We start from the raw sequence: 14,523 nt of genomic DNA, 5'->3' as shown, positions 1-14,523 counted from the left end.
GGAAAATAATATCATAGTCTCTTTATTTGAGGGAACATTCAGTAATACAATGCAAGCATTAGTGATTTTTTTAAATACATATGAGAGAGCTTTTTAATAAGACTTCCAAGGTTCTATAGCTATTTTTTGTTAAATTATAATAATTTGGGGCATTATAATGCCAAAGAATTACCCTAACTAGTTAATGCAATGTAGCACTGTCCTTTGCTTCCACTTCTATAAAATTATCTCCATATTTAGTCTTTATTTCATGTACACTATTTATTTATAAATAAATAAATGTTGGTGTATATAAAATATGGAATTCTACCTATTGAAAAATGTGCTGTGGCTCACTCCAATGTATTTGTGTTAATGTGTATAGGAATATTGAAAGATTCACGGGCATACTGATGGCAGTTAAGGAAAGAATAAGAGTGAAGGGCCAATCTTAGTCAATGATATGTTGTGCACATCATGGCTTATCTTAGGAAATTAGCTAGTGCGTATTATCTATGTGCATTGTTCACTTTTGGTATGTATGTGTGTCCAGAAGGCAAGAACAAGTTGTTTTTTGTGAGTGCTTGTGTATGTCCATTACACTGTAGGTGTCTGCATGCCTCGTCAGCACTGATGCCAGACAGCTTTTCCTAGCGGTACCCAGGCAGTGGCCCTGCCAATTGTGAAGCGACTCATGCTGTGAAATGAGGGTATAAGTGGCAGTTTCCCTGCGCGTCTCTCGGTTCCTTTTCACCCTCTGTGGTTGGAGCATTAGTGTTTCTTGTGAGCTTTTACTCTTTTGCCCTTGACACTAAAAAATCTTTATTATTTTCATTGTGGTTTTAGTTTTCTTTTAACTTCTTATAATCTTGCTTTGAATTTCACTTAGAAGGCCTCTGGGCCCTGCCCAGTACCAGGAGAACCAGTGCCAAAGACCCTGGGGTTCAAGCTGTGTGTGGGCTTCAGAAAGTCTGTGCTTCTTAAAGACATTCATTTGCACTGTCTTTAGTGCCTGGGTGAGGGTCAGATTAAGTCCATCTGTCATGGGTTCAAAACTAGGACAAAGAAACAGAGAAGAGTGCCTCTGATACATTCTCAGGGAGGCAGCCCTGAGACCAGCTTCAGAACCCTCTTGGTCACTGAAGAGAAGTTCCTCAGAGATTCCTCCAGCCTTACTAGCAGAGCCATGCTGGAGGAGTTCCTGATCACTGGGACCATCTTCTAAATCTACGGCTTCTGAAAGTCCTTACCACAGAAGCATAAGAAAAAGTTGCTGTCTCATTTTTGGAAGTCCAGCTTGGGACTCCTCCACAGAAGGCCAGTCCAAGACCTATGGTAGAGCATGCCTTTTGGTTCACTGCTGCCTGGTACCAGCTTATACGGTCAGACCCAAGCCATCAATTCCAGGAACCATCAAGATCAGCTATTTTGTCAGCTGTGACAGAACAGTCATCCTTAATTTCTGTGAGTCAACAGCCCATATCAGTGCTGATCATGCTGGAGGCCTGTGCAGTGGGCAAAGATTTACTGTGCCTGACAGTACTGCCTAGGGTGACCAGATGTCCCGATTTTATAGGGACAGTCCCAATTTTTGGGTCTTTTCTTATATAGGCTCCTATTACCCCACCACCCCCGTCCCAATTTTTCACATTTGCTGCTGGTCACCCTAGAACTGCCCTCCCCCTTTCTGCAGATTGAGGACTCTTGTCCAGGCTTAGTGCAGCAGTCAAGATCCTGGGCATTGGAGCACTGTATTAGAGTACTGCCCACCTCAGCCCCGGTGCCAACTCCTGACTTATTTTCTGGGCCAGAACCAGGTCCTCCATACTAATTGATACCAGCAGCTAAGAAACCTGTTATGCTTCCTCTGGCATCATATTGGTACATATCCAGATTGCAATCTCTGAGGACCCCTCCCAGTACCATACCACCCTGGCTCTTGAAATATTCTGACTCCTTGTCAGATTCAGAGATAAAATTTCAGGTATCCTGGTACCGAGATTCTAGAGCTTCTTTCTGTTCCTGTTCCCACACTTGTCGGCGTGAGTCCAAGAGGACATCTGTTAGAGATGGTCGGGTCAGATGTGCCTGGGGCCCAGTACTGTTCCAGTCCCCGCAGTGGCCCTCTTGGATGGCTTGGAGTTTGTCTTCAATATCCAGATCTACTTCAACACTCCCCAGGGGCTCTGGAACAGTTTGCATAGTGGGGGTGTTGAGAACCATTGAACCAAACCGTAAACCTTGTATATAATGGAAACTACTTCAAGCCAGGAGCTATGGTAGCACCCCTAGTTCCTGCAGCTATGCCACTCCCTCACACATGTTGATCTTCCTGGAGGGAGCCTTCTCCTGCCAATACTGATTGACCTATTGCATTAACTTAGTTGGAATATATGGGCTAAAGGTGTTAACATAAGTTAATTGCTGTCCATTAAACAAGCTATGGGGCTTGGTATACAAAGACCTTAGCCTACTTAGCACCGTAGCAAACATGTTGTTAAAAATCCTTTTAACCCTTTATTAAAGATACAGAAAAGAAAGAAAAATAATTAAAGCATTTGGAATGTAAAGTATTAAATAAGGTTTTCATTTTAACATCTCTTGTTCCCTTTTCCTTTAGCTGTAGACAGTTTTTTAGAAGGAAAAAAAAACCTTTTTGTTTGACAATCTCTTAGATGGTATCAAAGATGGTGGTAACTGTCCTTTTTTGGGAAAAGAGAAGTTAGTTGAGATGGTTTGGAGATGTCCTTGCTACTGTTGTAGTTAAAGTCCAGTCTTAGAAGGTAAAGCCCCCTTGTTTAACTGTCTCTTGACTTAGATGGAATCAAAGATGATGATAACTGTTATTCCAGGTGGTGTTTGTGATCCAGCTGGAGCTGGTAAGTATGGTGATGTCATCTGGGTCCCCCTCGCTCTGGCCTATTTTGGTCAGGTCACCTCTCAGGATCAGGGTGATGAAGGTCCAGGGTCCCAGGAAATGGTGGGGAAGGCAGCCATGATAGTGAAGCTTGCTCCAGTAGCCTCTGTCAGTTCTTTCCATCTGTTTTCCTTGTTGTCCTTTCCCCACAAAACTCTTTCTTCTAAAGACCCAAAAAGAGAGTGATGGGTGCAATAGTCCAGCCCTTCAGTATTTTATCCACCAGTTAGGCCTAATTTTCTGACTACCAGTTTTTGCTCATTAACTTCTGGCTCCACATCTTCTGTTATTTAACTAGCATAATTTTAATACAGTCTTTGAATATGGCAACATGGCCTTTTTGGTTTAGATGAATTCAGTTATTTTCTCTCCCTTTCATGTCTTTTCCCATCATAATTTGTTATGTGTTATTGTCATATCTTCTGAACTTTTACATATTTTGCACAGTTCAGGTCACAATTCAAGTAAATTCATAGTTGTCACAACAGAAACATCACAGTCAGTACTAGGATTTTCTCTATCTTGTCTCCCGTGCAGGCGTCCTCCTTATTGCCAACCAAAACAATCCGGCAAACCCATTCCTCCTCCATGCCACTAATTGCTACACGAATGGAACAAAAAGATCAGGTTCCATCTCCTGGGGTTGAGCAGTTTTATTTACACTCCACACCTCGGTCATTAGTGGTGGCTGCAGGGAATGAGAGGAGCTGACAGGTCAGAGCTAAGGTTACCCCTACGAATAAAGATGCCGAAAAGCTTGACTTTATGGGTAGAAAAAATATTCTACAACATCTCTGCAGTTCTGCATTGCCAATCATAGTGCTCTGCTGTCTTAGTATGACTTTTCAAGCAATATCTCAGTTTGCTAGTAAGCTACCAGAAGATTCCAGGGAGCAGTTCCAGTTCCTCTTCTGATGACACTATGGTGGTAAACATTTTTTTTCAGAAATTTATTGTAACATTGACTATACATTTATATATAGTACATTATCTTTTGTGATATTTTTGAGAAGTTTTCCTTTCCTTTTTAATTCTGTATCCATTTATAGCGGTTATACCACATTACAAGCACTTTATAAACACTTACTCACAATTACCACACAGTGGCATCTGAGATGTTGTATGATTTTCTTACACTTAGGGTACAAAGTAACTGGATTTCAGAATACCACATTGTGGTAACTTTGGGTAAAACTTGACTTTTTATTGGCAACTTTTGAAGTATCATTTCTAGTTGTTAGTTTTATAGCACCAACATTGTGCCAAGAAGGTAACATACAGGTATGAAGACAACATAATTTATGCTTCAGGGCATTTACAGTGTAAACAGATAACATACAAAGAAGGCAGGAGATTGAAATGGAACAAAGAGAAGCATTGAGATTGCTGTAAAAGTTAAGCACAAGTCTTGTTAGTTTCTCAACATCTGTCTGATATATGTCGGAGCACACAGGGACACTTTTTTTTAAAGTGAATTTGGGGACGTGGGGGATGAATGCAAGAGCTAACACTTACATGAGTTTCAGTGGACACAAAACCCAAAAACATTTTCGCTTACTGTTTATTCTGAACTTTGCTATCTTTCCATCCCAAAATTGCATACTTCCAGAACAAATTTGTTGGTAAAAGACATGTTTTTAAGGCTGAGGTCTAGTATGTGTAGAATGCTATGAAGTGAGCAACTGCTGTAATTACTTAATTGCCCTCATCTGCACTGAAATCACCAGTGAAATCACTGATCACACCTTGCAGGATCGAATCCATATTGTAGTTTGTAAAGAACAATGGAGTGCAAAAATAATTTAGTTTATTCTGTACCCTAATTTCCAGGGTTTAATATCTTAGCCATTTAATTTTGTTGATAAATGTGGTATAACAATAGTAGGTTTCTATGTATTTTTTATTTAAATATTTTATTGGGTTTTAAATATGGACACAAATAAATCAACAATTAATACTATTCTATAACTATGAAAAAGGAGATATTGTACTAGATTCATACATCTATCAAAACTGCTTTGCCACTGCTCTAGTAGCCTTAAACCCAGCCTAACCTAGCCTCCTAGTGCAGGGGAATTTTCTGGTGGTATAAGTCCTTGTAGTACCTTGTGTACCATCCTCACTATTGACCTCTGTAAAGGGTGTGGTTGAGGGATCTTTTTGGCTAATCCCCAGATACTAGAAAGTCCAGACTGTTTGTAGTTGTATATAATATAGATCAGTCTTCAGAGTATAGGACAAAGAATGAAGAATTTGATGGTAAACATAAATTGAGTATATACACTTCTGTGTTTCATCCTGGCTCCACTCCAGTGGTGATTTCAGCCACAATACCCTGTTTATCATCTTCTCTCTGACCTATCTACACCTTCTTCCAAGCTACCCCGTGCTTACCTGCCTTCCCTAAACCTGTTCTGCTAGCCACCTCTCACCTCATTCAGATACCTCCTAAAAACTAACTTTTTCTGTCTTGCCTATGAAAAATTAGGGGAGGGAGAGGGGAAAATAAAAGCAACATGACCATCAAGATATGTACATGCGTCTTTGAGCTGAATAAGCCTGTTTTTGTTACCCTTGTTCTTCAACTTTTCCTGCTTTTTTCATGTTTATAACCCTATTTTTAAGTCTTGTTAAAGTTGGATTGCACGTTCTTGTGGGCTGGGACCATACATATACTTGTTGCTTTGAGGTATCTAGCACATTTTGGACACTCAAAGATAATTATAAAAGCATGAATAATATATTGAAAAATATGTTGGCCATAAAATATTAAGTTGTTAGGCCAAAAATTATTTAAAAGGTGAAGCTAATTTTAGGTTGGCAAAACACACTTTTGTGTGTTTCGTGCTCTATCTGCAAAATGTATTCATTATAAATAACAAAAAAAAATGCAACCCACACTTAGTTAAAAAGTATGGAGGCTAAAAGTGGAAGCAGTTAGAAAGGTATGGCTGTGCTTATGGATGTGCTGACTTATTCTCTTTTATTAGCATCACAGAAAAAAATTAGGTACTGCAGTTAGTCATTACTGTCTCCTTTTATGGTATTTTTACAAAAAAAGTTTTTGAAGGGCAAGATTCTGTATTTAGGTTTAACACCCACTTCCCAGCTTCTTAACACACAATAATTCTTATTCTTTTTTTTAATGATGCCTCTAATTTTTTAGTCGATTGACATCATATCAAAGCAATGAGACATACTGTCACATAAGGGAATCACAATGATGTAAAAATGAAGGTAAAAAATCAGTGCACCCCTAGGGCGACTGTGTTATGCAGTTAGAAAGAAAGAAAGAATGTTAGCTCAAAGCAACGTTAATGTGAAGTTTAAAGGCAAAATGGTTTCATTATGTATTTATGCAGAGTACAGTAATGTAATTCATTGTAAGGGTCTGATCAAGCAACCTCTTTGACTACTCACATGGATAAGGGTTTGTAGGATTGAGCCCTAGGGTTGGAGGCAGTGTAGAGGAAATTCCTTACTAGCGGTCTTATCTGCTCCCACAAAAGGCCCTGGTGCTGTTCCTGTTCTGAGTTGAGAGTTTAAAATATTGAGCTGACACATCTACCCTTCTCTTTCTTCTTACTGTCTGTGCTCAGTGGTAAGAACATGCTGTCAGTTGTTCCTCTGAACTTCTAGTTAGTATTTTTTGCTAGTTTGTGTTCCTCGAGTGGGCTGTTCTTTCTTTCTTTCTTTCTTTCTTTCTTTCTTTCTTTCTTTCTTTCTTTCTTTCTTTCTTTCTTTCTCCCTCGTTTCCTCCCTGCCTCCCTCATTAGTAAATCAGTGGACTTTGGGCTGTGCCCTGGTACTGGGGGAACCTGTGCCTATGTCCCCACCTTCAAATCTTGTTCTGGGTGTTGCAGACTGATGTCTGTGAGTGACCCTCACTCTTGCTGCCTGAATTACTTGAGTGAAGGTCATCTCAAGGACAGATATCTGATTTGCTGAGGCAAGGCAAGACGCTAAGAGTAGAACAGTTCAGGTACATCACTGTGGAGGTCACCCTTTACTCTGCATTGCTACTGCCTCAATCAGTTAAAGGGAATTCCTCCCTGTCTATGCGCCTCTGGCCCTACCAGAAGGCAGAGAAAGGAGGAGAAACACTACACCAGGACATTCCTCAAAGAGACATAAATACTCAGAGCCCTCTTGGCCTCCAAAGCTAAAGAAAAATGATTTCTGCCTCATCAAAATCCTCAGTGCGGGACTCTTTGCTCTCTGGTACCACTCCATAGTGGCTTGATCAGGGAAGAGCCATTGACTCCGTTTCACAAGCCAGGACTGTTGAGCACTGCTGCTTTCCCTAGAGAAGGCACTAGAACTGTCATCCTTGATCACAGCAGGGCAAAGGGCCATCTTGGTACCAGAGGCCGACAGAGCTGAGAAAGATCTCATGAGCCTGTTGGTACTGCCCTTACTCAGACTGATACTGTCTTACTGGAGTTGTTTCATGGGGTGCACGTTGCCTTCAGTGTCTGGGTCTGCTATGGTACCAGCATCTTCAGGTCTGGTACAGCATCCATTGATTATGAAGGCAGCTCCAAGACCAATGATAACTGCTGTACCTCAATGCATGGTGCTGATAACCAGAAAGCCTTTGATGTTACTAAAAAAGAATGAGGAATACTTGTGGCACCTTAGAGACTAACACATTTATTTTAGCATAAGCTTTTGTGGGCTTAAACCCACTTCATCGGATGTATGCAGTGGAAAATACAGTAGGAAGATATATATTCACAGAGAACATGAAAAAATGGGTGTTGCCATACCAACTATAACTTGGCGTCTGATTTGTGTCCATTTATTCTCTTGCGTAGAGACTGTCCAGTTTGGCCAATGTACATGGCAGAGGGGCATTGCTGGCACATGATGGTATATATCACATTGGTAGACGTGCAGATGAACGAGCCTCTGATAGTGCGATTGACGTGATTAGGTCCTATGATGGTGTCCCCTGAATAGATATGTGGACAGAGTTGATAACATTCCACTGCATGCATCCAATGAAGTGGGTTTTAGCCCATGAAAGCTTATGCTCAAATAAATTTGTTAGTTTCTAAGGGGCCACAAGTACTCCTCGTTCTTTTTGCTGATACAGACTAACATGGCTACCGCTCTGAAGTTTGATGTTACTTTTATCTACAACTAGACTGTGGTACTCTCACTCCCAATCTCCAGTAATGTAATCCCTGATACCATGCATCCCTGGCCTGGGGAGTATTCCTCCTCCCCTCCTATGTCTCCCAGTACAGGAATGCAGGGCATCTTCTAGGGATCATTGTTGCTCTCATAGGAGTTGTCTTGACAAGGGAAGATTGAGAGACTGAAGGGCTGAGTCTAAGCACACTTGGTCTCTGGTACTGTGCCAACCTCATCACTGTCCCTACTGAATACCATGGGGGATGCCTCCGGATTCTAGATTATCATCTCCACTGCACTACAGAAACTAGTCCCAGAGGAGGGAATATTGCCAACTCGGCACTGACAGACCATTGGAAGTCAGTACCAGCCAGTTGCTACACTACTGAAATATATTCCCACAAGCAAAGTCTCCTTGTTACAGTACTGGTAGGCTGCTTGACTCCAATATTAGCCTTCACTGAGGGGCCAAGGCTCAGGATTACCCATTGTTGGCTTCAGACAGGTCTGCATTTCTCAACCAGCCCCAAGAGGATTGTAACCTGTCCTCTTGGAATATGTCATCTTCCTCAACAGTGAGGCCCTGAAAGAGAAATCATCTTCTCTGGTACTGGATGATTTTAAGGCCTACCAGGCACTCCTGAAAAGAATGGCTATGCTATGGGGGATACAAATACAACTTGTGGAAGAAAATCCTCACAAGATCATAGACATTTTACACCCAGCTATGTCAGCGAAAGTTTCTCTCCTTATAAATGAAGCAGCTGTGCAGCTTGTAAGTCTATTAAAACTTCATAGCAAGCTCAGTCATCTTTCATGCCAGTGAAAAAGCTCCTGGAGCACAAGAACCAGATTCCCTCTCAGGTGTATGAGCAGTTTTATTAACATGCCACACCATCCTCCCAAGTAGTGGCAGCAGAAAATGAAAGAAACTGCCAAGGTAGAGCAAAAGTGCCTCCTAAGGATAAAGATTCAAAAAAAAAAGTTAGACCTTTTTGGCTGAAAAATATATGCAACTGAGGGATTCAAATGGTGCAGAGCAAACCATCAGGCTCTGTTGACCTGTTGTGAATATTCATATTGGGATGCCATCTTGAAATTTCTTAATAAAACTGCCTGAGGACTCCAAGGCTGAGTGTCAGTGTCTCCTGGAGGAAGGTTATACAGTCACAAGATCTGCTGTACATGCTTCTTTGGATACAGTGGACTCAGCTGCCAGAGTCATGGCAATGGCAGTAACCATGCACCATATACATGGCTCCAGGCTTCATGAATTCTCGCCAAAGTCTAACGAACCACTGAAGATCTCCCCTTCAAAGTCGTAATTTATTTTCCTTGAAACAGATGAGGCACTGCATACATTTAAAAGGGAAGTATTGTAATCCCTGTTCTCTTTCCAGCTGGTCTATAGAGACCCAAAGTTTCACACTCAGTGCACTAGTATTTGCCTAGAGAGCTGGATCAGTATAAGCTTGAAGTCTTTCCCCCCACCCACATCCACAGCTTCCTCATCCAGGCAGTTGCATGCCTCTTAACAGCCTATTTGACTTCATCATCAAACATGGTATGCGGATGGTATGCAGATTGTACCAGATCTTACAGGTTTCCCCTCAGTCCCCATGAGACCATGTTGTCACATTTCCTAAGTGTGTGGCAGTCCATCACCTCCAACAATTGGGTGCTAAGCTTGGTGGAATTGGAATATACCCTCCAATTCCTGTCTTTCCCACCTTCCCTGTCCCTTTTCAGGGACTCATCTCTCAAATCAGTTCTGAGGCAAGAAGAGCAGTTCTGAGGCAAGAAGAGCCCCAGAAGTACCACTATGAATCAGTACTTTCTAATAACCAGAGCAAAAGGGGGTCTCAGGCTTATTCTGGACCTTTGGTACCTAATAAATAAATCAATAAGTGTTTGTTCCACTTGGTTTCCCTAACAACTATTATCCCTTCATTAGATCCAGGAGACTGGTATGCTGCCCTAGACTCAAAGGATGCATATTTCCATGTAGCTATTCACCCTGGTCACAGAAAATTTCTAGCAAAAGGGGACCACTTCCAGTTTACAGTTCTACCATTTGGCCTATCATCTGCACTGAGGGTTTTCATGAAATGAATGGGAATGGTGGCTCCATGCCTCCACCACTGGATGCCCAGGTGTACCCTTACCAGGATGATTGGCTTCTGTGGAGCTTCTCCCTTCAGGGGGTGGAGAAATGCATGAATCAAACACTCCAGCTGCTTAATGACTTGGAATTAACTGATAGAAATTGACCATAGCACCCCTCCAGAGAATAGAATTTATTGGCGCAGTTCTGGATTCAACCCTAGGCAGGGCCTTTCTGACGCTAGTAAGACTCCTAGCCATCCAAGACTTCTGTGTGCCCCTCAGACATCAGTGAGAAATTGCCTCAAGCTCCTGGAGCACGTGGTGGCATGCAATTACATGAACCCAGATGCCAGACTTCATCTCAGGGGGATACAGTTATGATTCAGGTCAGTGTACTGCCTTCAGATACATCACTTGGATGGACTGGTATGTATCCCTGGCAAAATCTTATCTTCACTGGATTGGTGGATGAGCCACAACAATGTGTGCAGGAGACTTCTTCTCTCTGACTCTAGTAATAGATGCTTCAACTATGGGGTGGGGAGACCATCTGGGAGTTTGTCAAGCTCAAAGCTTGTGGTCCAGTCAAGAGATGGGACTACATACAACATTCTAGAGCTACAGGTCACCAGTTCCTACCCATTTACACAACAGAACTGTCCAAATACTTGCCAATAACACCACAGCAGTGTTGTGCATTAATAAGCAGGGGAGAAGCCACATCAAAGAGCCTCTGCCAGGAGGCAGTCAGGCTGTGGAACTTCTGTATATAAAATTCCTTGTCACTTGTAGCATCACACCTCTGGGGGTTCACAATGTCATAGTGGACAGATTAAGCACATCCTTCACCTTGCATCATGAGTGGTCTCCAAACACACTTATTCTAAGATCAGTGGTTCAAATAGGAGGAATCCTAACTGTGGACATAGTCACACCCCATCAGAACTGCTCCCAGTTCTGTCTGAGGGCAGGCCACAGCCCGGGGTCTATCTCAGGGGTGTTTCTTTTCCCTTGGGGCAAGGACCTGCTCTACTCCTATCCCTGCCTTCTTCCCATACCACTTATTTCCAAGGCCATCCTCAAGCTGAAGCGGGACCAAGACAAAATGATACTCATTGTGGCACCCTGGGCAAGACAACTGTGGTATTCAGACCTCTGCAAGCTATCAGTCAAGGAACCTTTCCCCCTGCCTTCAGTCAAGAACCTGATTTCGCAAGATCACAGTTGGGTGTTACACCCAAACCGTCAACTTCATGGCCTGGTTCCTCAGTGGCTAGACCCTGAAGAGTCACATTGTTCTGAAATGGTCCGAAATGTCCCACTTAAAAGTAGGAACCCTATCCACGAGAGCTACTCGCTTTAGTAAGTGGAAGCAGTTTTCTATCTGGGCAATTAACCATGGACTGTCTATGGCCTATGCAGACCATACTTCAAAAATCTTGGACTATTTGTGACACCTGAAAGAGTCAGGTTTGATTGTCAGCTCCATCAGGGTGCACCTGGCTGCAATTTCAGCATTCCACTTTCATATCAGGGGGAGGACTGTTTTTCTCTAAACCAATGACTACAGGTTCTCAAAAGACCTAGATGGGATGTTTCCACCCATTAGCAACCCTGCTCCACATGGGGATTTGAATTTAGTTATCAGTACTTATGAGGCTCCCCTTTTGAACCATTAGCTTCCTGTTTGGGGTTACACTTTTCAGCAAAGGTAGCTTTTTGGTAGCCATCACATCACAAGGAGAGTAGGAGAGCTGCATGTCCTAGTAACAGAACACTCCATACACTGTGTTTTTCTAGGACAAGGTACAGCTTAGGCCACATCCTAAGTGTCTTTCCAAAGGAGAGTCTGATTTTCATCTCAACCAGTCTATAGATTTACCAGTTTTCTTTTCAAAGCTACATTTCCATAAAGACAAACAAAAGCTCCACAGTTTGGATGTTTGCCAAGTCCTGGCTTTTTATCTAGACAGAACCAAAGCCCTTTTGGCTCTCTTCCCAACTATTAGTCTTCCATGCATAATTAATGAGGGGGTATACTGCAACAGCATAATGGCTGTCCAAGTGGATCACCAGCTGCATTGTCATGTTACAACACCTCTATGGAAAAGTTGTCTGTGCATTCAGCTAGAGCTCACTCAGCAGCCACAGCCTTTGTGGGTAATGTGCTGATAATGTAGTTCACAGTCGATGCCTTTGCTATTGTTGGGAAAATAGTTTTGCAGTCCCTTTTCTGATGAGACTCCTAGCCTCACCTTCCCTGAAAACTTCTTTGGCGTCACCTAGTCTAATGGAAATAGGCAATCACTAAAAGAAGAAAGAGTGATCACTCACCTTTTGTAATGGTTGTTCTTTGAGCTACATTGTATATGTCTAGAGCCCTGTGCGGATACAAAAATGTGGATCTGCATCTGTCAAGATCAACCCACAATCCAACCAGCAATCCGCTAGCTGCCTTTTACCTGTTTCTGCATCCGCACCCGCAGCAGCAAGCCGTCTCACAAGGGCTAGCAACGGGGAGGGGAGGCCTTGCAGGGAAGAGGCAGTGTGAGGGTGGGAACTGGGGGTAAGAGGCAGCACGAGGCGGGGATTTCGAGGAGAAGGGGCAGTGCGGCAGGGGGATGGGGGAAAGACGCGTTGAATCACGTGCTGCTCCCAGGGGCTTGCGAGCGACAGCACACAGCAGCAGCAGTGTGTGTTGCATCACAGTGGGGCTGAGGGATGGGGTGCTGGGGCCCTGCTGCCCAGGAGCCGGCGGGCTGGGTCTGGGTCTGGGAGCACAGCCAGGGCTGCTGTGCTAGGCTATAGGGGCCCTAGCTGCTAGACAGGAAGCAGCACAGCAAGCGGGTGCTGGACAGCCCTGACTCCGACCTGCTGCCCAGCCTCAGCCACTGGCTGCTGCTGCTTGCCCCGAGCGTGCAGCGTCCCCCATGCAGGGCTCTACATATGTCTATTACATGACCCACCCTCCATCCCCAATACATTGGAGTCTTTCATCTAAGAGTCTGGTGTGAAGGAATTGAAGGGTGGGCATGGCAGCTTCACCCTTGGTACCTTTTGCTTGGACACTGAGCGACATCATGGGTCAGGCATGGCTGCCTCTGTGGGAACCGCTAGAGATGGGTCACTGGTACCAGTGCATGAGATGCACACACCCCCAGCATAATGGGTATATACAACATGTCTCAAAAAACAACAGTAATAAAAGTTGAATAACTCTTCTTTCTCTAGCCAAAAAATTGTGTGTGCACATGCTAACAGAAATTTTGGGTTAAAAAGTTAATCTTTTTGTAGGCAAACATATTTCCTGAGTAATGCATAGCTGATCTAATTTTTTAGATAAATCAGTTGGTAAAATAATAAAATGGATATTTTGATTTTTTTTATTGAATTAGAAACTTTTATTATATGAGCAAATTTATTATCTCAGAAATGAGTATATATTTATATTATATTCACTGGGTACCCTACTTAACTTTACTGTTTTTTTGTATTTTATGTAGGAACCCTAGCTATAACTGTCATCTATTGTAAAAGAGATAGGCTTTTAATATATTATAATGTATTATTTTATTCTTATATTTTCTAGGACTATTTTGAAAGAGAGTGGTTTTGCAAAGTATCTTCATTCAGCTGTCTTAATAAGTGGAGCTATGCTGATTTTTGGTGGAAATACCCATAATGATACTTCTCTGAGTAATGGTGCAAAGTGCTTTTCAGCTGACTTTCTGGCATATGACATAGGTAGGTACTGCATGTAAGATTTACTTATTGGGTGAAGTTTAAGAATCACAGCCTTGATTTATGAAGCACATAAGAATTCATTCACAAAAGGTCTATGTATCTTTTACATTTGAACTATGAAAGTTTATAAGCTATTTTTTTGTTAGGATGTGTGATAAAGCACGTTTTTTTGATTTTCCATTATCACTTTGTGTAGTTTCTTAGATACGGGGTGCAAGCCAAAAAAATAATGTAAAACTGGACCAAAATTGTCTCTTTGTATTTCTCAATGTTTAAAATACTCTCTCCCCCCAAATATAAAACACCACAATCTAGTATTTTCTTTTCATGTTAAGATCTCTCTGTCCATCTTCATGATCTTCCCTTGAAGTACTCCCTTGCTTCACCATGAGTTAGCACACAAACCCTATTTTCAAATATACCACAACAATCAGTGAATTTCATTCATATTAAACCATTTACTTAACTAGAGAAACAAATAATTGTAACCTTTAAGGTTTTGCTGATTTATTTATGATGATAAAGCTATAAAATAAGAGACAGATACATCTCTACCCCGATATAACGCAACCCAATATAACACGGGTTCACATATAACACGGTAAAGCTCTGACACCCTGCTCTGAGCAGCGTGTTAA

At 42.3% G+C, this 14,523-nt stretch overlaps 1 protein-coding gene across 9 annotated transcripts in view; it reads left to right on the top strand.

Annotated features, from left to right (window-relative positions):
* ATRNL1 (attractin like 1) overlaps positions 1 to 14,523 on the top strand; it is a 948,738-nt gene that overhangs the window by 185,013 nt on the left and 749,202 nt on the right. For all 9 annotated transcript variants that reach the window (XM_045024151.1, XM_045024152.1, XM_045024153.1 and 6 more), the window contains exon 10: positions 13,731 to 13,885. In XM_045024151.1, the coding sequence (XP_044880086.1) occupies positions 13,731 to 13,885 (155 nt within the window). The remainder of the gene's footprint in view (positions 1 to 13,730; positions 13,886 to 14,523) is intronic.

Source organism: Mauremys mutica, chromosome 7 (genome assembly GCF_020497125.1).
Source record: "Mauremys mutica isolate MM-2020 ecotype Southern chromosome 7, ASM2049712v1, whole genome shotgun sequence".
Classification (NCBI taxonomy): domain Eukaryota; kingdom Metazoa; phylum Chordata; order Testudines; family Geoemydidae; genus Mauremys; species Mauremys mutica.
This window is presented reverse-complemented; position numbering and strand designations above follow the sequence as displayed.